At 46.7% G+C, this 23,624-nt stretch overlaps 1 protein-coding gene across 1 annotated transcript; it reads left to right on the top strand.

Annotated features, from left to right (window-relative positions):
• Positions 1 to 908: 908 nt before the first annotated feature.
• Positions 909 to 23,217, top strand: AQP10 (aquaporin 10). The gene is made up of 6 exons (XM_069949714.1): positions 909 to 1,018; positions 2,545 to 2,671; positions 2,750 to 2,887; positions 22,175 to 22,293; positions 22,408 to 22,625; positions 22,716 to 23,217. Exons 1-6 carry the CDS (start codon positions 914 to 916, stop codon positions 22,933 to 22,935), a joined length of 927 nt encoding a protein of 308 aa, XP_069805815.1. The 5' UTR covers positions 909 to 913; the 3' UTR covers positions 22,936 to 23,217.
• Positions 23,218 to 23,624: the final 407 nt, after the last annotated feature.

Raw genomic sequence — 23,624 nt, 5'->3', positions numbered from 1 at the left:
CCATCGGCACACGAGGGCTTCTCACCGAGCGCACCATCAGCACATGAGGGCTTCTCACCCAGCGCACCATCGGCACACGAGAGCTACTTACCCGGCGCACCATCAGCACACGAGGGCTTCTCACCCAACGCACCATCAGCACACGAGGGCTTCTCACCCAACACACCATCAGCACACGAGGGCTTCTCACCCAACACACCATCAGCACACGAGGGCTTCTCACCCAGCGCACCATCACATCAGAACATAAAATCTGTGAAAATAAGAATATACAAAAGTTTAACCCCTTTTCCCCGATGTCACCCAACCCCCCCCCCCCCCCCGCACATATTCCCTGGCTATGGTCCCCGCTGTGACCCCCTGCGCCTAGTCCCCGCTGTGACCCCCTGCGCCTAGTCCCCGCTGTGACCCCATGCGCCTAGTCCCCGCTGTGACCCCCTGCGCCTAGTCCCCGCTGTGACCCCATGCGCCTAGTCCCCGCCTATGGTCCCCGCTGTGACCCCCTGCGCCTAGTCCCCGCTGTGACCCCATGCGCCTAGTCCCCGCTGTGACCGCTCTCTGAACCCCCTAGTGCACAACATGGGAATAAAGAAAGTAACAAACGTTATATCCAGTAAAAAAAGCCGATCGGTAAAATAACTATTATAAAAATAATAAATAACGTAACATTCTTGTTGTTATCACCTAAGAATGATGTAGCACAGCAGAGTATGTCCTGAGCTCAGCTCTGCTACATCCCCAGACACATGATGTTGTGGGAGTTGTCCCGGCGGGGTGTGGGGGAGGGGTAGCAGATAGTGGGGCAGATGACTGGTTGGGTGACCCTCTTATCTCCCTGTGATAGGAACCTTTATAAGGAGACGTCTCCCCTGCGGACACTTACTCCTCTCAGCTATTCCTCAGCAGCAGCAGCATGGCCCCCTGGGACCTCCGAGAGCGAACACAGGAACTGCTCCGCATCAGGAACCCCCTTATCCGCGAATGTCTGGCCGAATTTCTGGGGGTCTTTGTACTGCTTGTAAGTGACAAAAATGTGTGATACAGTACAGGAATAGCAGAGTGATGGCGGTGTAGTGGGGAGGTGTGTGATACAGTACAGGAATAGCAGAGTGATGGCGGTGTAGTGGAGAGGTGTGTGAGGACAGTACAGGAATAGCAGAGTGATGGCGGTGTAGTGTAGAGGTGTGTGATACAGTACAGGAATAGCAGAGTGATGGCGGTGTAGTGGTGAGGTGTGTGATACAGTACAGGAATAGCAGAGTGATGGCGGTGTAGTGGAGAGGTGTGTGATACAGTACAGGAATAGCAGAGTGATGGCGGTGTAGTGTAGAGGTGTGTGTGTGTGAGGACTGTGTCTGTTTCCTGTCCATGGTGTCCCTGTTGTCTGTGTCCTGTCCCTGGTGTCCCTGTGGTCTGTGCCCTGTCCCTGGTGTCCCAGTGGTCTCTGTCCTGTCCCTGGTATCCCAGTGGTCTGTGTTCTGTCCCTGGTGATCCAGTGGTCTATGTTTTGTCCCTGTGGTCTGTGCCCTGTCCCTGGTGTCCCAGTGGTCTCTGTCCTGTCCCTAGTGTCTTAGTGGTCTGTGTTCTGTCCCTGGTGATCCAGTGGTCTTTGTTTTGTCCCTGTGGTCTGTGCCCTGTCCCTGGTGTCCCAGTGGTCTCTGTCCTGTCCCTGGTGTCTTAGTGGTCTGTGTTCTGTCCCTGGTGATCCAGTGGTCTTTGTTTTGTGCCTGTGGTCTGTGCCCTGTCCCTGGTGTCCCAGTGGTCTCTGTCCTGTCCCTGGTGTCTTAGTGGTCTGTGTTCTGTCCCTGGTGATCCAGTGGTCTTTGTTTTGTCCCTGTGGTCTGTGCCCTGTCCCTGGTGTCCCAGTGGTCTCTGTCCTGTCCCTTGTGTCCCTGTGGTCTGTGCCCTGTCCCTGGTGTCCCAATGGTCTGTGTTCTGGCCTTGGTGACCCAGTGGTCTGTGCCCTTTCCCTGGTGTCCCAGTGGTCTCTGTCCTGTCCCTGGTGTCCCAGTGGTCTGTGTTCTGTCCCTGGTGATCCAGTGGTCTTTGTTTTGTCCCTGTGGTCTGGGCCCTGTCCCTGGTGTCCCAGTGGTCTGTGTTCTGGCCCTGGTGACCCTGCGGTCTGTGTTCTGGCCCTGGTGACCCTGTGGTCTGTGTTTTGTCCCTGGTATCCCAGTGTTCTGTGTCCAGAGACCATGTTTAGGACACATGAGGAATGATGCTGTTCCTACCTGGAGTATTATATGATTATTACAGTCTCCTCGGTGGGGGTGATTACACAACGTCCGCTGCCCTCAGCTTCTCCATTTCTCGTCCTTTCCTTTCACTTCCGTTTTTTTTAACCTTGTGCAATTTTCAATTCCTGAAAAAGTCCTAAATAGCCTAAAAGTGAGCGATCCCTCGAGAGATTGCCCAACGGCCCGCGGGATCTGCCACCTCAGACGTTCACACCAACAGGTGTCCCAAAGAGTGCAGGTGCATCATGGGTAATACAATGATCCAGGAGCCTCATCCAGTCTCCAGCACTATCTTCTTGTCTTCCAGTTCATCACCACCGCGGCTGTGGCCCAAGGCGTCACCAGCTCTGAGACCAAAGGCAACTTCTTCTGCATGTACCTGGCAGGGGCCATCGCTGTGGTCATCGCTATATATGTGTCCGGAGGAGTGTCAGGTGGGTGACATCACTGACCAGTCAGGTCATATCCCCCCCCCCCCCCAATTTATATTACCACCATGTTCTGTATTACAGGTGGACACCTCAACCCGGCCTACTCACTCAGCTTGTGCGTGCTCGGACGCTTCCCTTGGCGGAAATTACCCCTTTATGTTTTGATTCAGCTGCTGGGGTCATTTATTGGGGCAGCAGCAACCTTCGCTCTGTACTATGGTGAGAAATATTTCCCTTCCACACAAGTTCTATCATCTCCAGGGGCATTACTAGAAATAGCCCTTTTGTGCCCCTATAAAGTAGTTAGGCCTCTCTATCTCCATATCATATACAGTAGTAGTTAGGACTCTCTGTGCCCCTGTATAGTAGCCAGGCCACTCTGTCTCCATATACAGTAGTAGTTAGGACTCTCTGTGCCCCCATATAGTAGTTAGGCCCCTCTGTCTCCATATACAGTAGTAGTTAGGGCTCTCTGTGCCCCCATATAGTAGTTAGGCCCCTCTGTCTCCATATACAGTAGTAGTTAGGGCTCTCTGTGCCCCCATAAAGTAGTTAGGCCCCTCTGTCTCCATATACAGTAGTAGTTAGGGCTCTCTGTGCCCCCATAAAGTAGTTAGGCCCCTCTGTCTCCATATATAGTAGTAGTTAGGGCTCTCTGTGCCCTCATAAAGTAGTTAGGCCCCTCTGTTTCCATATACAGTAGTAGTTAGGGCTCTCTCTGCCCCCATAAAGTAGTTAGGCCCCTCTGTTTCCATATACAGTAGTAGTTAGGGCTCTCTCTGCCCCCATAAAGTAGTTAGGCAACTCTGTCTCCATATACAGTAGTAGCTAGGGCTCTTTGTGCCCCTGTATAGTAGTCAGGACACTCTGCAAAACAATAGTCCGTGGAGCCTCGGTTGATCAGTGAAAAAATTCCAATCAAGAACTCAATCAAGAGTCTCCACTGATGCCCCCAAAAATTTAAATATGCAAAACAAGAGTAAGTGGAGCCTCGGTTGCGAGTCTCAAAACATGGGATAGCCAAATATCTCTAACCTGTTGCCACAGGGTGCCTCCATGATGGAGAGAGCACTGCACCACACTCGGTTGTGAGTGGGGCTTAAGGGGTACCTATCAGGGTGGTGTGGTGCTCTCCCCATCATGGAGGCACCCCGTGGCAACAGGCTAGAGATATCTGGCTATCCCGTGTTTTGAGACTCGCAACCGAGGCTCCACTTACTCTTGTTTTGCATACTTAAATTTTTGGGGGCATCAGTGGAGACTCTTGATTGAGTTCTTGATTGGAATTTTTTCACTGATCTCCTTGAGTTCAGTGATTATTGTGTTTTGTTAGTCAGGCCACTCTGTCTCCATATACAGAAGTAGTTAGGGCTCTCTGTGCCCCTGTATAGTAGTTAGGCCACTCTGTCTCCATATACAGTAGTTAGGGCTCTCTGTGCCCCTGTATAGTAGTTAGGCCACTCTGTCTCCATATACAGAAGTAGTTAGGGCTCTCTGTGCCCCTGTATAGTAGTTAGGCCACTCTGTGTCCATATACAGTAGTTAGGGCTCTCTGTACCCCCATATAGTAGTTAGGCCCCTTTGTCTCCATATACAGTAGTAGTTAGGGCTCTCTGTGCCCCTGTATAGTAGTAAGGCTATTCCGTCTCAATATACTGTAGTAATTAAGGCTCTCTGTGCCCCCATATAGTAGTAAGGCCCCTCTGTCTCCATATACAGTAGTAGTTAGGGCTCTCTGTGCCCCTGTATAGTAGTTAGGCCACTCTGTGTCCATATACAGTAGTAGTTAGGGCTCTCTGTGCCTCTGTATAGTAGTTTGGCCCTTCTGTCTCCATGTATAGTAATAGTTAGGGCTCTCTGTGCCCCTTTATAGTAGTTAGGAGTTAGGCCACTCTGTCTCCAAATACAGTAGTAGTTAGGGCTCTCTGTGCCCCTGTATGTTAGGCCCCTCTGTCTCTATATACAATAGTAGTTAGGGCCCTCTGTGCCCCAATAAAATAGTTAGTCCCTTCTATGCACCCATATAGTAGTTAGGCCACACTGTCTCTTCATATACTCTTTGGGCCCTCTGTCTCCATCTACAATTGTAGTTAGGGCCCTCTGCCCCCATATAGTAATTAGGCCCTTCGGTGCCCCTATATAGTAGTTAGGCCACTCTGTTTCTTCATATATATGTCAGGCCCCTCTGTATCCATATACAGTAGTAGTTATTGCCCTCGTTGCCCCCATGTAGTAGTTAGGTCCTTTTGTGCACCCATATAGTAGTTAGGCCACTCTGTCACTTCATATTCTAGTCAGGCCCCTCTGTCTTCATATACAATAGTAGTTATAGCCCTCTGTGTCCCCATATAGTAGTCAGGAGCAGTATTATTGTAGTTATATTCTTGTATATAGGAGCAGTAATATAGTAGTTATATTCCTGTTTATAGGGGCAGTATTATAGAAGTTATATTCTTGTATATAGGAGCTGTATTATAGTAGTTATATTCTTGTATATAGGGGCAGTATTATAGTAGTTATATTCCTGTATATAGGAGCAGTATTATAATAGTTATGAACTGGAGAGAATGGAACCGCTGCACATCCCATCTATGGCTGATACTAATGCCGCTAGGCCTATATTAAAAATCAACACCAGAGTGTCTGTATATGAATTGATCAAGCCATATTGCCCCGTGTACCACAGTGCAGGTCCTCTGGTCCACACGGGTCCCTACGCTAACTCCACACCGTGTCGGTCAGCGACCGCCAACGGCGCAAAGCGTGCACGTGCAGGGAAGGGAGGCCATGGAACAGCCCTGCAACCCCAATGTCACAGGACCAGACCCAAAAAGCCCCACCAAAACCCAGCCAGCACCACCGGCGGGGAAGGCTGCCCCCAAACGACACAAGTATGGATATGGTATTACACTTACCATTGCTGATGTGTTTTTTATTTAGCCTAGGGGCACTAGTATCAGCCATAGGTGTGAGGTGCAGCGCTCTTTTTCTTCCCTTACCCGCATTTTGTTTCTCTCTTTTCTCCTTGTTTTGCACTCCTCCTGGTGAGACCCACATGACCGCAATTAGCAGGAGACACCTGAGTGCACATGGTTTTAATCCCTCCTGTCTTTTCCCATTCTGTCTGCAGCAGCTATGGTGAGCGCAATACCTCATCCAGACTTGTGCTGTTTGGGGGCGACCTTCTCCGCCGGCGGTGCTGGCCGGGTTCTGGTGTGGTGTTTTTGGGTCTGGTCCTGTGACATGGGGGTCGCAGGGCCGTCCCATGGCCCCCGTTCCCTGGCTGTGCACGCCTGCGGGGTTGGTGGCCACTGACTGGCACGGTGTGGACTTAGTGTAGGGACCCATGTGTATCAGGTACGTGGGGCAGTATGGCTTGATCAATTCATACACAAAATTCTGATGTTTTTTATTTAGCCTAGCGGCACTAGTATCAGCCATAGGTGTGAGGTGCAGCGCTCTGTTTCTTCCCTGAACCGCATTATAGTAGTTATATTCCTGTATATAGGAGCAGTATTATAGTAGTATATCCCTGTATATAGGGGCAGTATTATAGTAGTATATCCCTGTATATAGGAGTAGTATTATAGTAGTTATATCCCTGTATATAGGAGCAGCATTACAGTAGTTATATTCCTGTATATAGGAGCAGTATTATAGTAGTTATATCCCTGTTTATAGGAGCAGTATTATAGTAGTATATCCCTGTATATAGGGGCAGTATTATAGTAGTATATCCCTGTATATAGGAGTAGTATTATAGTAGTTATATCCCTGTATATAGGAGCAGCATTACAGTAGTTATATTCCTGTATATAGGAGCAGCATTACAGTAGTTATAGTTCAGGGAAGAAAGAGTGCTGCACCTCACACCTATGGCTGATACTAGTGCCCCTAGGCTAAATAAAAAACACATCAGAATTTTGTGTATGAATTGATCAAGCCATACTGCCCCATGTACCGCGTGCAGGTATCTGATACACATGGGTCCCTACACTAAGTCCACACCGTGCCAGTCAGTGGCCACCAACCCCGCAGGCGTGCACAGCCAGGGAACGGGGGCCATGGGACGGCCCTGCGACCCCCATGCCACAGGACCAGACCCAAAAACACCACACCAGAACCCGGCCAGCACCGCCGACGGAGAAGGTCGCCCCCAAGCAGCACAAGTCTGGATAAGGTATTGCGCTCACCATAGCTGCAGCAAACAGAATGGGAAAAGACAGGAGGGATTAAAACCATGTGCACTCAGGTGTCTCCTGCTAATTCTGATGTGTTTTTTATTTAGCCTAGCGGCACTAGTATCAGCCATAGGTGTGAGGTGCAGCACTCTGTTTCTTCCCTTACCCGCATTTTCTTTCTCTCTTTTCTCCGTGTTTTGCACTCCTCCTGGTGAGACCCACATGACCGCAATTAGCAGGAGACACCTGAGTGCACATGGTTTTAATCCCTCCTGTTTTTTCCCATTCTGTCTGCAGCAGCTATGGTGAGTGCAATACCTTATCCAGACTTGTGCTGCTTGGGGGCGACCTTCTCCGCCGGCGGTGCTGGCCGGGTTCTGGTGTGGTGTTTTTGGGTCTGGTCCTGTGGCATGGGGGTCGCAGGGCCGTCCCATGGCCTCCCTTCCCTGACTGTGCACGCCTGCGGGGTTGTTGGCCACTGACTGGCACGGTGTGGACTTAGTGTAGGGACCCATGTGTATCAGATACCGCCACGAGGTACATGGGGCAGTATGGCTTGATCAATTCATACACAAAATTCTGATGTGTTTTTTATTTAGCCTAGGGGCACTAGTATCAGCCATAGGTGTGAGGTGCAGCACTCTGTTTCTTCCCTGAATTACAGTAGTTATATTCCTGTATATAGGAGCAGTATTATAGTAGTTATAATCTTGTATATAGGAGCAGTATTATAGTAGTTATATCCCTGTATATAGGAGCATTATTATAGTAGTTATATTCTTGTATATAGGAGCAGTATTATAGTAGTTATATTCCTGTATATAGGAGCATTATTATAGTAGATATATTCCTGTATATAGGAGCAGTATTATAGTAGTTATATTCCTGTATATAGGGGGCAGTATTATAGTAGCTATATCCCTGTATATAGGAGCAGTATTATAGTAGTTATATCCCTGTATATAGGAGCAGTATTATAGTAGTTATATTCCTGTATATAGGAGCAGTATTATAGTAGTTATATTCCTGTATATAGGAGCAGTATTATAGTAGTTATATTCCTGTATATAGGAGCAGTATGATAGTAGCTATATTCATGTATATAGGAGCAGTATTATAGTACTTATATTCCTGTATATAGGGAGCAGTATTATAGTAGCTATATTCCTGTATATAGGAGCACTATTATAGTAGTTATATTCCTGTATATAGGAGCAGTATTATAGTAGCTATATTCATGTATATAGGAGCAGTATTATAGTAGTTATATTCCTGTATATAGGAGCATTATTATAGTAGATATATTCCTGTATATAGGAGCAGTATTATAGTAGCTATATTCATGTATATAGGAGCAGTATTATAGTAGTTATATTCCTGTATATAGGGAGCAGTATTATAGTAGCTATATTCCTGTATAAAGGAGCAGTATTATAGTAGTTATATTCCTGTATATAGGAGCAGTATTATATTAGTTATATTCTTGTATATAGGGAGCAGTATTATAGTAGTTATCCGACATGGAGGGAGAGGAGCAGTATTATAGTAGTTATATAAGCACAAGCCATTGAGGTAGACAGTAAAAACCAGCGGCACTCACCGGGTTAATGCAGTAATTGTGGTTTATTTACAGGATGTCATCATACAGGCAACTTCAGGGCAGCTAGAGACAGGTCCAAGGGTGTTGTGCACCGTGGCTACAGCCGTTTCGCAGGCTAACTTTCCCGCTTCATCTGGCCTCCGGGGTTTGAATCGGTTGTCAGTTTAAAGCCTCGTCTTCTGACATCACCGATAGGGGGGGGGGTGTAAAACACGCAATCCAAAACAAAACACCATGTGAACAAGTGCTACAATTAAAAACATGTAAACAAGATGTGGGGATGTAAAGAACAGGTCAGATAGCTAATGCACCGGTTCTTATGCATCTGACAATGTACTATGTGGTTTGTGGCGAATGTGGCGAATGTGACTTGTTGTGACTAGTAGGCTCATTTAAGAATGGATACAATGTGTATAGTAGCCTGCTGTGACACTCTGTGGATTTACCAGTGGTAACAATGTGACAATGATGTGCAGCCTCCTGGGGCTGCCGGATGGCTCTGCTGGCTATCTCACTGCGGGGGACGTGTCCTCCGGGGAAGGTCTGTGAGTGAGAGGGCTCTGTCTAGCTAAAATAAACAAACATGATTAGGACAATGACAGGAAAGCTACAAGTTTGTTTCTTTCATTCAGACCAAGTCCTCCCAGGGCATCAGTGCGTGCAATCCACTTCTTTTCTTAGTAGGAGTTTGTGTCTGTCCGTGCCCGGGATCCAGGTATTCACCCTTTCAATGCCAGCAAAGGATAAGGTATTAGGGTCGCTGTTGTGAGCAGTCCTGATGTGCTCTATAAGGCGGTGGCAGCCTTGTCCTGTTCTTATGGACCTCAGATGCTCCTGAAATCTTTTGAAAAAACTCCTGATGGTGGATCCTATGTAGAATCTTCTGTAAGGGCAGAAGATAGTATAGATGAGGTAGTCACTTCTGCAGCATATGGGTTGGCGTATTTCTACCTCATACGCTCCTACTTTTATGTAATTTCCCTGCTCCATGAAATCGCAGTAATTACAACGCCCACATTTTCTGTTTCCTGGGGGATTTAATTGTTGCAACCAGTTGTTCTTTTTTTGGGCTTCATCTTTGTAATTGCTGGACGCTAGTACGTTTTGGAGAGTTTTGCTCCTTCTAAAAGAGATTAGGGGCTTTCTTGCTGCAATGTCTCCAGTTGTGCTGTCATTCTCTAGAATGTGCCAGTTGTCTTTGATTACTTGCCGAATGGCATTGGCTGCTGGATTGTACCTGAAAGTGAAAATGAACCTTTGTTCTGAATCTTTTTTCTTCTTTTCTCTGAAGAGTTTGTGTCTTGGAGTCTCTCTTAATGTTTGGAGGGGGTATCCTCTCTGTAAGAGGTTGGATTTTAGTTCTGCTGCTTGGACTTCAAAATCTGATTCTGTAGTATTCACCTTTTTAAGCCTGATAAACTGTCCATATGGGAGGGCAGTTTTTACATGGGTGGGGTGAAAGCTGTTATAATGCAGGTAAGTATTTGTTGCCGTGGGTTTTCTGTATCCTTTTGTGGTGACCCCTGTGTAAAAAGCTAGAAAAGAAACTAGTTCCATTACAAGCAGAAATGAAAGAAAGAAAGAAAGACAAATTTATACGAGACAGGAAAGACTACGAAAATGAGAAGATATTCACCTGGCAAGAAAAGAAAAAGTACAACAGAAACTACAGAGGAAGAAATTTACAGAAACCCAAGAAAAATAAGGACTACTGGACCACAGACACTGACAAACCTAGAGAAAACACTAGGAAAGACGCCTTAGAAACCGCAGGACAAACTAAACACACGCCAAAAAAACGCACCAGCCCCTTCAGAGGGAGAAAGATTCGAAGAGGAAGGGGCAAAACCAAAAAGAACCAGTAAAACTGTGTCCTGGGAGGACAAATAGCTGAGCCTAATGCTGCGTTTACACGTAACAATTATTGGCCCGATCGTACGATTAGCGATGTCGGATTTACGATTTTTTTTTATAACGATCAGCGTTTAGATGGTACGATATATCGTACGAAAATTCGCACTGCGATCGTTTAAGCCTATCTCACACATTGGTTAAATCGGCAAACGACTGTTCACACGGAACGATTTGCGAATTTTTTGCGTACGATGAACGACAATTTGATGACCTGATGAAAGATCAAAATGTACGATTTATCGTGCGTCGTTCGATCGTTCGCTGCGTTTACACGTACGATTATCGTTCGAATTCGACCGTTATCGTGCAAATTCGCACGATAATCGTTACGTGTAAACGCAGCATAACATAAACAAATACTCCGTGATCAACCTAACAGACATCACTCTTAATAAAGACTGCCTGGACCTCTTAGAAAAAGGACTAAACTACTGCATACCTGACAAATTTGATATAGCAGACTTTGAAATTGACCTTTACAAAGGCATCAGGAAGATCAATTTAAGTTTTTCAAACAAAACAAACACATCAAAAATCAACCCAAGAAGGCAAAAAAAGAAGGAGAAATACCTACCCAGGTGGGACCCTTAGGTTTCAGCACAGCAACAGATTTAACTGAAGAAGAAAGAGAGAGCATAATCATGCTGGCAGAACTGAGTGACGAAAACCCCACAACTAACACCAATCCACAGATCACTGACTTCCAAGGAGGAAGAAAATCCACATTTAACCCCCAAATTCAAAAAGGGAGCAACTTGGACATATTCTACAATGCAGTACAGAGAGATATGAAAGCACTGGTCTACCCCCGCCCTGACCACAACCTGACACAAAGAGAACAGAGAGCACTAAAATGGCTAAAGTCCTGCAGTGACATCGTCATAAAGAAAGCGGATAAGGGCGGCAATGTAGTCATCATGACAAAAGAATACTACAAAAAAGAGGCTGAAAGACAACTCCACAATAGAGAAATCTATGAGCAATTACCATCTGACCCCACAATAAAAATACAAGGTAAAGTGCAATCCTTCCTGAGGAGAAACATGGAGAAAAACGGCTGAAAGACTACTGAGTGACAACCCCAAGAGACCGAGGTGGTACTTCCTACCAAAGACACATAAGTCTCTGGTATCACCACCCGGCAGACCAATAGTGTCGGGGATCGGTAGCCCAACCGAAGCTTTATCTGAATACATAGACTGGCTATTAAGACCAATCTTAAGCTCCATACCCTCCTATTGTAAGGACACAACAGAGTTTCTGAAAATCCTGGAAGAGGAGGACTGGCAAGAAGCATGGAATCTGGCTACAATAGATGTGGAGAGCCTGTACACCAAAATTCCCCAAAAAAAGGGCATTGAAGTCATCAGCTCCTTTGTAAGAGCAGCAGAAAAAAATGAAGACTACGTGAACTTTATAGCCGAGGCCCTAGAGCTCATCCTCACGAACAACTGCTTCAGTTTCAATGAACAATGGTATACACAAAGGTCAGGCACCGCGATGGGGACACCAGTAGCTTGTACATTTGCAAATCTTTATTTAGCTGCATTTGAGGAAAAATACGTCTACAACGCAAGCAACCCTTTCATCCTAAAAATCAAGAGATATACCAGATTTGTGGATGACATCTTTATAGCGTGGGAAGGTACAAAAGAAGAGTTCGAAGCATTTGTCACGTATCTTAATAGCACAAATGAATTCAACATACTCTTCATGAGTAATTAGTGAACAGTCTGTTGAATTCCTCGATGTCACTGTACTTAAAACAGACACAGGGGTCACCACAAAAGGATACAGAAAACCCACGGCAACAAATACTTACCTGCATTATAACAGCTTTCACCCCACCCATGTAAAAACTGCCCTCCCATATGGACAGTTTATCAGGCTTAAAAAGGTGAATACTACAGAATCAGATTTTGAAGTCCAAGCAGCAGAACTAAAATCCAACCTCTTACAGAGAGGATACCCCCTCCAAACATTAAATGATGCTCTCAGCAGAGTAAGAGAGACTCCAAGACACAAACTCTTCAGAGAGAAGAAGAAAAAAGATTCAGAACAAAGGTTCATTTTCACTTTCAGGTACAATCCAGCAGCCAATGCCATTCGGCAAGTAATAAAAGACAACTGGCACATTCTAGAGAATGACAGCACAACTGGAGACATTGCAGCAAGAAAGCCCCTAATCTCTTTTAGAAGGAGCAAAACTCTCCAAAACGTACTAGCGTCCAGCAATTACAAAGATGAAGCCCAAAAAAAGAACAACTGGTTGCAACAATTAAATCCCCCAGGAAACAGAAAATGTGGGCATTGTAATTACTGCGATTTCATGGAGCAGGGAAATTACATAAAAGTAGGAGCGTATGAGGTAGAAATACGCCAACCCATATGCTGCAGAAGTGACTACCTCATCTATACTATCTTCTGCCCTTGCATTCGCTCTGCTAACATACATAGGAGTAAAAACCACATAGTACATTGTCAGATGCATAAGAACCGATGCATTAGCTATCTGACCTGTTCTTTACATCCCCACATCTTGTTTACATGTTTTTAATTGTAGCACTTGTTCACATGGTGTTTTGTTTTGGATTGCGTGTTTTACACCCCCCCCCCCCCCCCTATCGGTGATGTCAGAAGACGAGGCTTTAAACTGACAACCGATTCAAACCCCGGAGGCCAGATGAAGCGGGAAAGTTAGCCCGCGAAACGGCTGTAGCCACGGTGCACAACACCCTTGGACCTGTCTCTAGCTGCCCTGAAGTTGCCTGTATGATGACATCCTGTAAATAAACCACGATTACTGCATTAACCCGGTGAGTGCCGCTGGTTTCTACTGTCTACCTCAATGGCTTGTGCTGATTGAATGATCTGTTTTTCTATTCATGCTGAGCACCACCGTGATGCAGACACCGTACTGAGATCCCAACGCTCCCTATCACGTAAGGTCACTTAACCTGGATATATAAATAATTTCAGAATACTACAGTTTGCTGATAGTGCCAGCACATCTACTTGCTTGTGATTATAGTAGTTATATCCCTGTATATAGGAGCAGTATTATAGTAGTTATATCCCTGTATATAGGAGCAGTATTATAGTAGTATATTCCTGTATATAGGGGGCAGTATTATAGTAGTTATATTCCTGTATATAGGGGGCATTATTATAGTAGTTATATTCCTGTATATAGGAGCAGTATTATAGTAGTTATATCCCTGTATATAGGAGCAGTATTATAGTAGTTATATCCCTGTATATAGTAGCAGTATTATAGTAGTTATATTCCTGTATATAGGAGCAGTATTATAGTAGTTATATTCCTGTATATAGGGGGCAGTATTATAGTACTTATATTCCTGTATATAGGAGCAGTATTATAGTAGTTATATTCCTGTATAAAGGAGCAATATTATAGCAGTTATATCCCTGTATATAGGAGCAGTATTATAGTAGTTATACGAACTGGAGAGAATGGAACTGCTGCACATCCCATCTATGGCTGATACTAATGCCGCTAGGCCTATATTAAAAATCAACACCAGAGTGTCTGTATATAAATTGATCAAGCCATATTGCCCCGTGTACCACCGCGCAGGTCCTCTGGTCCACACGGGTCCCTACGCTAACTCCACACCGTGTCGGTCAGCGACCGCCAACCCCGCAAAGCGTGCACATGCAGGGAAGGGAGGCCATGGAACGGCCCTGCAACCCCAATGTCACAGGACCAGACCCAAAAAGCCCCACCAAAACCCGGCCAGCACCACCGGCGGGGAAGGCTGCCCCCAAACGACACAAGTATGGATATGGTATTACACTTACCATTGCTGCTCTCACAGAATGGGGAAGACATAGGGTCCAGACATGTGAGCACAGACATATCCTGCTAATTTTGGTCATGTGGGTCTTATAAAGGAGTGCTAGCTGTTCAGAGAGGGAGAACTGTGAAACACGAACTGGAGAGAGTGGAACGGCTGCACATCCCATCTATGGCTGATACTAATGCCGCTAGGCCTATATTAAAAATCAACACCACTAGCTATGGTGAGTGCAATACCTCATCCAGACTTGTGCTGTTTGGGGGCAGCTTCCTCCGCCGGTGGTGCTGGCTGGGTTTTGGTGTGGCATTTTTGGGTCTGGTCCTGTGGCATGGGGGTCGCAGGGCCGTTCCATGGCCTCCCTTCCCTGACTGTGCACGCCTGCGGGGGTGGTGGTCGCTGACCGGCACAGTGTGGACTTAGTGTAGGGACCCATGTGTATCAGATACCTGCACGCGGTACATGGGGCAGTGTGGCTTGATCAATTCACATACAGAATTCTGATGTTTTTTATGCAGCCGAGAGGTACTAGTATCAGCCATAGGTGTGAGGTGCAGCACTCTTTTTCTTCCCTGAACCGTATTTTGTTTCTCTCTTTTCTCCGTGTTTTGCACTCCTCCTGGTGAGACCCACATGACCGCAATTAGCAGGAGACACCTGAGTGCTCATGGTTTTAATCCCTCCTGTCTGTCCCATTCTATCTTTGATAGCTATGGTGAGTGCAATACCTCATCCAGACTTGTGCTGTTTGGGGGCAGCTTCCTCCGCCGGTGGTGCTGGCTGGGTTTTGGTGTGGCATTTTTGGGTCTGGTCCTGTGGCATGGGGGTTGCAGGGCCGTTCCATGGCCTCCCTTCCCTGACTGTGCACGCCTGCGGGGGTGGTGGTCGCTGACCGGCACAGTGTGGACTTAGTGTAGGGACCCATGTGTATCAGATACCTGCACGCGGTACATGGGGCAGTGTGGCTTGATCAATTCACATACAGAATTCTGATGTTTTTTATGCAGCCGAGAGGTACTAGTATCAGCCATAGGTGTGAGGTGCAGCACTCTTTTTCTTCCCTGAACCGTATTTTGTTTCTCTCTTTTCTCCGTGTTTTGCACTCCTCCTGGTGAGACCCACATGACCGCAATTAGCAGGAGACACCTGAGTGCTCATGGTTTTAATCCCTCCTGTCTGTCCCATTCTATCTTTGATAGCTATGGTGAGTGCAATACCTCATCCAGACTTGTGCTGTTTGGGGGCAGCTTCCTCCGCCGGTGGTGCTGGCTGGGTTTTGGTGTGGCATTTTTGGGTCTGGTCCTGTGGCATGGGGGTTGCAGGGCCGTTCCATGGCCTCCCTTCCCTGACTGTGCACGCCTGCGGGGGTGGTGGTCGCTGACCGGCACAGTGTGGACTTAGTGTAGGGACCCATGTGTATCAGATACCTGCACGCGGTACATGGGGCAGTGTGGCTTGATCAATTCACATACAGAATTCTGATGTTTTTTATGCAGCCGAGAGGTACTAGTATCAGCCATAGGTGTGAGGTGCAGCACTCTTTTTCTTCCCTGAACCGTATTTTGTTTCTCTCTTTTCTCCGTGTTTTGCACTCCTCCTGGTGAGACCCACATGACCGCAATTAGCAGGAGACACCTGAGTGCTCATGGTTTTAATCCCTCCTGTCTGTCCCATTCTATCTTTGATAGCTATGGTGAGTGCAATACCTCATCCAGACTTGTGCTGTTTGGGGGCAGCTTCCTCCGCCGGTGGTGCTGGCTGGGTTTTGGTGTGGCATTTATGGGTCTGGTCCTGTGGCATGGGGGTTGCAGGGCCGTTCCATGGCCTCCCTTCCCTGACTGTGCACGCCTGCGGGGGTGGTGGTCGCTGACCGGCACAGTGTGGACTTAGTGTAGGGACCCATGTGTATCAGATACCTGCACGCGGTACATGGGGCAGTGTGGCTTGATCAATTCACATACAGAATTCTGATGTTTTTTATGCAGCCGAGAGGTACTAGTATCAGCCATAGGTGTGAGGTGCAGCACTCTTTTTCTTCCCTGAACCGTATTATAGTAGTTATATTCCTGTATATAGGAGCAGTATTATAGTAGTTATATCCCTGTATATAGGAGCAGTATTATAGTAGTTATATTCCTGTATATAGGAGCAGTATTATAGTTGTTATATTCCTGTATATAGGAGCAGTATTAGGCTGGGTTCACACACTGTATACTTCAGGCAGTATTTGGTCCTGAAGTCAGGTCCTCATAGTAACCAAAACCAGGAGTGGATTGAAAACACAGAAAGGCTCTGTTCACACAATGTTGAAATTGAGTGGATGGCCGTCATATAACGGTAAATAACTGCCATCATTTCAATATAACAGCCGTTGTTTTAAAATAACAGCAAAAATTTGCCATTAAATGACGGCCATCCACTCAATTACAACATTATGTGAACAGAGCCTTTCTGTGTTTTCAATCCACTCCTGGTTTTGGTTGCTATACAGCCTCACAAATACAGCCTCAAATATACATAGTGTGAACCTAGCCTAATAGTAGTTATATCCCTGTATATAGGAGCAGTATTATAGTAGTTATATTCCTGTATATAGGAGCAGTATTATAGTAGTTATATCCCTGTATATAGGAGCAGTATTATAGTAGTTATATTCCTGTATATAGGGGGCAGTATTATAGTAGTTATATTCCTGTATACAGGAGCAGTATTATAGTAGTTATATCCCTGTATATAGGAGCAGTATTATAGTAGTATATCCCTGTATATAGGAGCAGTATTATAGTAGTATATCCCTGTATATAGGGAGCAGTATTATAGTAGTTATATTCCTGTATATAGGAGCAGTATTATAGCAGTTATATTCCTGTATATAGCAGTATTATAGTAGTTATATTCCTGTATATAGGAGCAGTATTATAGTAGTTATATTCTTGCATATAGGAGCAGTATTATAGTAGTTATATTCTTGTATATAGGAGCAGTATTATAGTAGTTATATCCCTGTATATAGGAGTAGTATTATAGTAGTTATATTCCTGTATATAGGAGCAGTATTATAGTAGTTATATTCCTGTATATAGGAGCAGTATTATAGTAGTTATATCCCTGTATATAGGGGGCAGTATTATAGTAGTTATATTCCTGTATATAGGAGCAGTATTATAGTAGTTATATTCCTGTATATAGGAGCAGTATTATAGTAGTTATATTCCTGTATATAGGAGCAGTATTATAGTAGTTATATTCTTGTATATAGGGGGCAGTATTATAGTAGTTATATTCCTGTATATAGGGGGTAGTATTATAGTAGTTATATTCCTGTATATAGGGAGCAGTATTATAGAAGTATATTCCTGTATATATAGGGCAGTATTATAGTAGTTATATCCCTGTATATAGGAGCAGTATTATAGTATATTCCTGTATATAGGAGCAGTATTATAGTTGTTATATTCCTGTATATAGGAGCAGTATTATAGTAGTTATATCCCTGTATATAGGAGCAGTATTATAGTAGTTATATTCCTGTATATAGGAGCAGTATTATAGTAGTTATATTCCTGTATATAGGAGGCAGTATTATAGTAGTTATATCCCTGTATATAGGAGCAGTATTATAGTAGTTATATTTCTGTATATAAGAGCTGTATTATAGTAGTTATATTCCTGTATATAGGAGCAGTATTATAGTAGTTATATTCCTGTATATAGGAGCAGTATTATAGTAGTTATATTCTTGTATATAGGAGCAGTATTATAGTAGTTATATCCCTGTATATAGGAGCAGTATTATAGTAGTTATATTTCTGTATATAAGAGCAGTATTATAGTAGTTATATCCCTGTATATAGGAGCAGTATCATACTAGTTATAATGTATATGTTATATAATATTGTGATCTCTCCGGTTCGGCTCTCACTTATTAGTTGTTCATCTTTGAGGCTTTTGAAGGTTTGATGTAATAACAGGAAGTGGCTTGGCTTCTTAGTAGGATGGGAACCGTGTCTCTTCGTTCACCCTGATGTTTCCTCTGTAGGTTTCTTTGTGTCACTGGATGTGATTTGTGTTAAAGATTTTGTCAGATTTCGCAGACAAGTCATCCCCCAACCTTTAGTTCTGTTCAGTGACTTCATCTCCTGACAATGAGCCTCCTATAGGCCTCTGGGTCCGGCACCTTGGACTCCTGTTGGCCGATCCTTCTTCTGTATAAGGTGTATGAGGCCATTGAGAGGTGATGGTGGTGATTCAGATGTGGCTTACCAATCTCCATAGACAACACAGGAGTTATCGGCCACCCCAAACCTCCCTGTGTACAGGGCGGACGGTTGAGATAACTGGTGGCCATCCGTCTTTGAAGGTGTACAAGGCAGACAGGCGAGATAACTGGCGTCTGTCAGTCATTGAAGGTGTATGGGGCGGACGGGCGAGATAACTGGTGGCCATCTGTCATTGAAGGTGTATGGGGCAGATGAGCAAGATAACTGGCGGACATCAGTCAATGAAGGTGTACGGGGCGGATAGGTGAGATAACTGGCAGCCATCAGTCATTGAAGGTGTACGGGGCAGACGGGTGAGATATTTTGCGGCCATCGGTAATTGAAGGTGTATGGGGCGGACGGTTTAGATAACTGGCGGCCATCGTTCATTGAAGGTTTGCGGGGCGGACAGGCGAGATAACTGGCGTCCATCCGTCTTTGAAGGTGTACAGGGCGGACGGGTAAGATAACTGGTGGCTGTCAGTCATTGAAGGTGTATGGGGTGGACGGGCGAGATAACTGGCGGCCATCAGTCATTGAAGGTGTACGGGGCTGACGGTCAAGATAACTGGCAGCTGTCAGTCATTGATGGTGTATAGGGCAGATTGGTGAGATAACTGGCGGCCAACGGTCATTGAAGGTGTACAGGGCATAAGGGCGAGATAACTGGCAGCCATTGGTCATTAAAGGTGTTAGGGGCGGACGGCCAAAATAACTGGCGGCCATCAGTCATTGAAGGTGTATGGGCGGACGGGCGAGAACTGGCGGCCGTAAGTCATTGAAGGTGTACGGGGCGGATGGGTGAGATAACTGGCAGCGGGGGGGTGAGATGCACAGGGGGGCTATTTTATATGGGAGGATGCACAGGAGGGGGGCTATTCTTTTTTGGAGGATGCACAGGGGGGCTATTCTATAAGGGGGGGTGCATGGGGGGGCTATTCTATAAGGGGGGGTGCATGGGGGGGCTATTCTATAAGGGGGGTTTTCTATAGGGGGGATGCACGGGGGGGCTATTCTATAAGGGGGAATGCACAGGGGGGCTATTCTACATAGTGGGGATGCACAGGGGGCTATTCTATAAGGGGAAGATGCACAGGGGGGCTATTCTATATGGGAAGATGCACAGGGGGGGGCTATTCTATATGGGGGATGCAGGGGGGCTATTCTATATGGGGAGATGCACAGGGGGGCTATTCTATATGGGAAGATGCACAGGGGGGGCTATTCTATATGGGGGATGCAGGGGGGCTATTCTATATGGGGAGATGCACAGGGGGCCTATTCTATATGAGGGGATGTATGGGGGCTATTCTATATGGGGGATGCAGGGGGGGCTATTCTATATGGGGGGATGCACATGGGGGCTATTCTATAAGGGGAGGATGCACAGGGGGGCTATTCTATATGGGGGGATGCACAGGGGGGGCTATTCTATATGAGGGGATGCACAGGGGGCTATTCTATATGGGGAGGATGTACAGGGGGGCTATTCTATATGGGGAGGATGCACAGGGGGGGCTATTCTATATGGGGAGATGCCCAGGGGGGCTATTCTATATGGGGAGATGCACATGGGGGCTATTCTATATGGGGAGATGCACAGGGGGGGGCTATTCTATATGGGAAGATGCACAGGGGGGGGCTATTCTATATGGATAGATGCACAGGGGGCTATTCTATATGGGGAGATGCACAGGGGGGCTATTCTATATGGGAAGATGCACAGGGGGGGGGCTATTCTATATGGGGGGGATGCACAGGGGGTTATTCTATATGGGGGGATGCACGGGGGGGCTATTCTATATGGGGAGATGCACAGGGGGGCTATTCTATATGGGAAGATGCACAGGGGGGCTATTCTATATGGGGAGATGCACAGGGGGGGCTATTCTATATGGGGAGATGCACAGGGGGGCTATTCTATATGGGGGAATGCACGGGGGGGGGGCTATTCTATATGGACAGATGCACAGGGGGGCTATTCTATATGGGAAGATGCACAGGGGGGCTATTCTATATGGGGGGATGCACAGGGGGGGCTATTCTATATGGGGGGGATGCACAGGGGGGCTATTCTATATGGGGAGATGCACAGGGGGGCTATTCTATATGGGGGGGATTGCACAGGGGGGCTATTCTATATGGGGAGATGCACAGGGGGGCTATTCTATATGGGGGGGGATTGCACAGGAGGGCTATTCTATATGGGGGGATGCACAGGGGGGGCTATTCTATATGGGGGGATGCAGGGGGGCTATTCTATATGGGGAGATGCACGGGGGGGGGGGCTATTCTATATGGACAGATGCACAGGGGGGCTATTCTATATGGGGGGATGCACAGGGGGGGCTATTCTATATGGGGGGGATGCACAGGGGGGCTATTCTATATGGGGAGATGCACAGGGGGGCTATTCTATATGGGGAGATGCACAGGGGGGCTATTCTATATGGGGAGATGCACAGGGGGGCTATTCTATATGGGGAGATGCATGGGGGCTATACTATATGGGGGATGCACAGGGGGGCTATTCTATATGAGGGGATGCAGGGGAAGCTATTCTATATGGGGGATGCACAGGGGGGCTATTTTATATGGGGGGATGCAGGAGGGGCTATTCTATATGGGGGATGCAGTGGGGTATTCTATTTCTTTTTCCCCACATGGGGCTGCACAGCACAAGGTTAGGGGGAGGGGGATGCGGGGACTTGATCTTGGGTGGGGGGGCCTAGTCGACAGCTGTGCCCAGGGGCCCATAGTTTTGTTAAGATGGCCCTGGATGGGTGAGATAACTGGCGGACATCGGTCATTGAAGGTGTACGGTGCGGATGGGTGAGATAACTGGCAGCTGTCAGTCATTGAAGGTGTATGGGGTGGACGGGCGAGATAACTGGCGGCCATTGGTCATTGAAGGTGTATAGGGTGGACAGGCGAGATAACTGGCGGCCATTGGTCATTGAAGGCGTACGGAGCGGACGGGTGAGATAACTGGCAGTCATCAATCATTGAAGTTGTACGGGGCGGATGGGTGAGATAACTGGCGGCCATCAGTCATTGAAGGTGTATGGGGCGGACAGGCGAGATAACTGGCGGACATCGGTCATTGAAGGTGTACGGGGCATAAGGGCGAGATATCTGGCGGCCATTGGTCATTGAAGGTGTAAGGGTGAACGGGCGAGATATCTGGCGGCCATTGGTCATTGAAGGTGTAAGGGTGAACGGGCGAGATAACTGGCGGCCATTGGTAATTGAAAGTGTATGGGCGGACGGGCGAGAAAACTGGCGGCCATTGGTAATTGAAGGTGTATGGGGCGGACAGGCGAGATAACTGGCGGCCGTCAGTCATTGAAAGGTGTATGGGGAAGACGGGTGAGATAACTGGAGGCCATCCGTCTTTGAAGGTGTACAGAGCGGACAGGCGAGATAACTGGCGGCCATCGGTCATTGAAGGTGTACGGGCGGACGGGTGAGATAACTGGCAGCCGTCTTTCATTGAAGGTGTACAGGGCAGATGGGTGAGATAACTGGTGGACATCGGTAATTGAAGGTGTATGGGGCGCACGGGCGAGATAACTGGCAGCTGTCAGTCATTGAAGGTGTATGGGGCGGACGGGCGTGATAACTGGCGGCCGTCTGTCATTGAAGGTGTATGGGGTGGACGGGCGAGATAACTGGCAGCTATCAGGTGTACGGGGCCTTTAGGTCGGTAACTTCCACCACTTTCTTCCATTTAGACGCCATTCAGCATTACACCAGGGGTAACCTAACCGTGTATGGACCCAGAGAGACGGCTTCCATATTCTCCACCTACCCGGCCCCATATCTGAGTATAATGAACGGCTTTCTGGATCAGGTATCTTCCAGCCCTCCCTCTATCTTCTCCCTCTTGGCTGTCACCTGCTGCTCTTTCTCTATGTTTCCCTCGTCTCCTCCTTCTCCTGGGATGTGACGGCCGCCTTCCTTACAGGTGATGGGAACGGCCATGCTAATGACGGGGATCCTGGCCATCTGTGACTCCAAAAACAAACCAGTCCCTAAAGGGCTAGAACCGGTGGTGGTTGGGATGTTGGTGTTTTCCATTGGTTTGTCTATGGGAGCCAATTGTGGATACCCCATCAACCCTAGCAGAGACCTGGGACCACGGCTCTTCACCTACGTGGCTGGCTGGGGGGTGGATGTGTTTAGGTGAGTGCCGGTATAACGGTTTACGGTGTCCTGCACATGATGGCGGTTGTCCCTTCCGGTCCTTCATTCCTTTCTGTCTCTTTCATGCAGAGCCGGTAACAACTGGTGGTGGGTCCCCGTGGTGGCGCCATGTGTTGGAGGAGTTCTCGGCTCTATGATCTACCAGGTTTTAGTGGAATTGCACCATCCTGTAGAAGACGTCAAGAACGAGAAGGAAGCGAAGGATGTGAAGGACGTCTCACCAGAAAAGTGGAAAGAGATTCCAATATTCACTATCAATATGAACAATTCCCTGTCCCACCGCTTATAAATGTTTGCTCTTGTAGCTCAGCAACCTTATTCATTGTAAATTCCCTGGTGGTCTAGAGGAGTGATATGGTTCATTGTAAATAATCTCATGGTCTAGGATTGCTAAAAGATACATTGTAAATGCCCTGGTGGTCTGGGGTCCTGGTAGGGCTCATTGTAAATAATCTGCTGGCCTAGGGTACTGAAAAGGTTCATTGTAAACCCCTGGTGGTCTGGGGTAATCACATAGGTTATTGTAAATAATGTGAAGTTCTAAGGTTGTGAAATAAAGCTTCTGGTGTTCGAAGGTAAAAAAAAAAAAAAAAAAAAAGAATTCTTTGTACATCCCCTGGTAGTCTAGGGTAGTGACATGATTCAATGTAAATATCCTGAGGGTCTATAGTTAAATGGCTCATTGCACATCTACTTGTAGCCTAGGATAAAAAAATGGTTTCATTGTAATTTCCCTGGTGGTCCAGGGTAGTAAAAGAGTTCATTGTAAATAATCAGATACTCTGGGATAGTGACAGGATTTTTTGAGAATCCTTTGGTATTCCAGGGTAGGAAATGGCTCAATGTATATGCCCTGGTGGTCCAGGGTAGAAAATGGCTCACTGTATATGCCCAAATGGCTAACTGTATTTAGGTTGCTCATGGAGGCCCTGTTCACGAAGAGCCCCAGGCGGCTGCCCAGCTGAGCACATGGGACGG

Source organism: Dendropsophus ebraccatus, chromosome 13, assembly GCF_027789765.1.
Source record: "Dendropsophus ebraccatus isolate aDenEbr1 chromosome 13, aDenEbr1.pat, whole genome shotgun sequence".
Taxonomy (NCBI): Eukaryota; Metazoa; Chordata; class Amphibia; order Anura; family Hylidae; genus Dendropsophus; species Dendropsophus ebraccatus.
The sequence above is the reverse complement of the archived record's forward strand: the minus strand, read 5'-3'. Positions and strand labels throughout refer to the sequence as shown.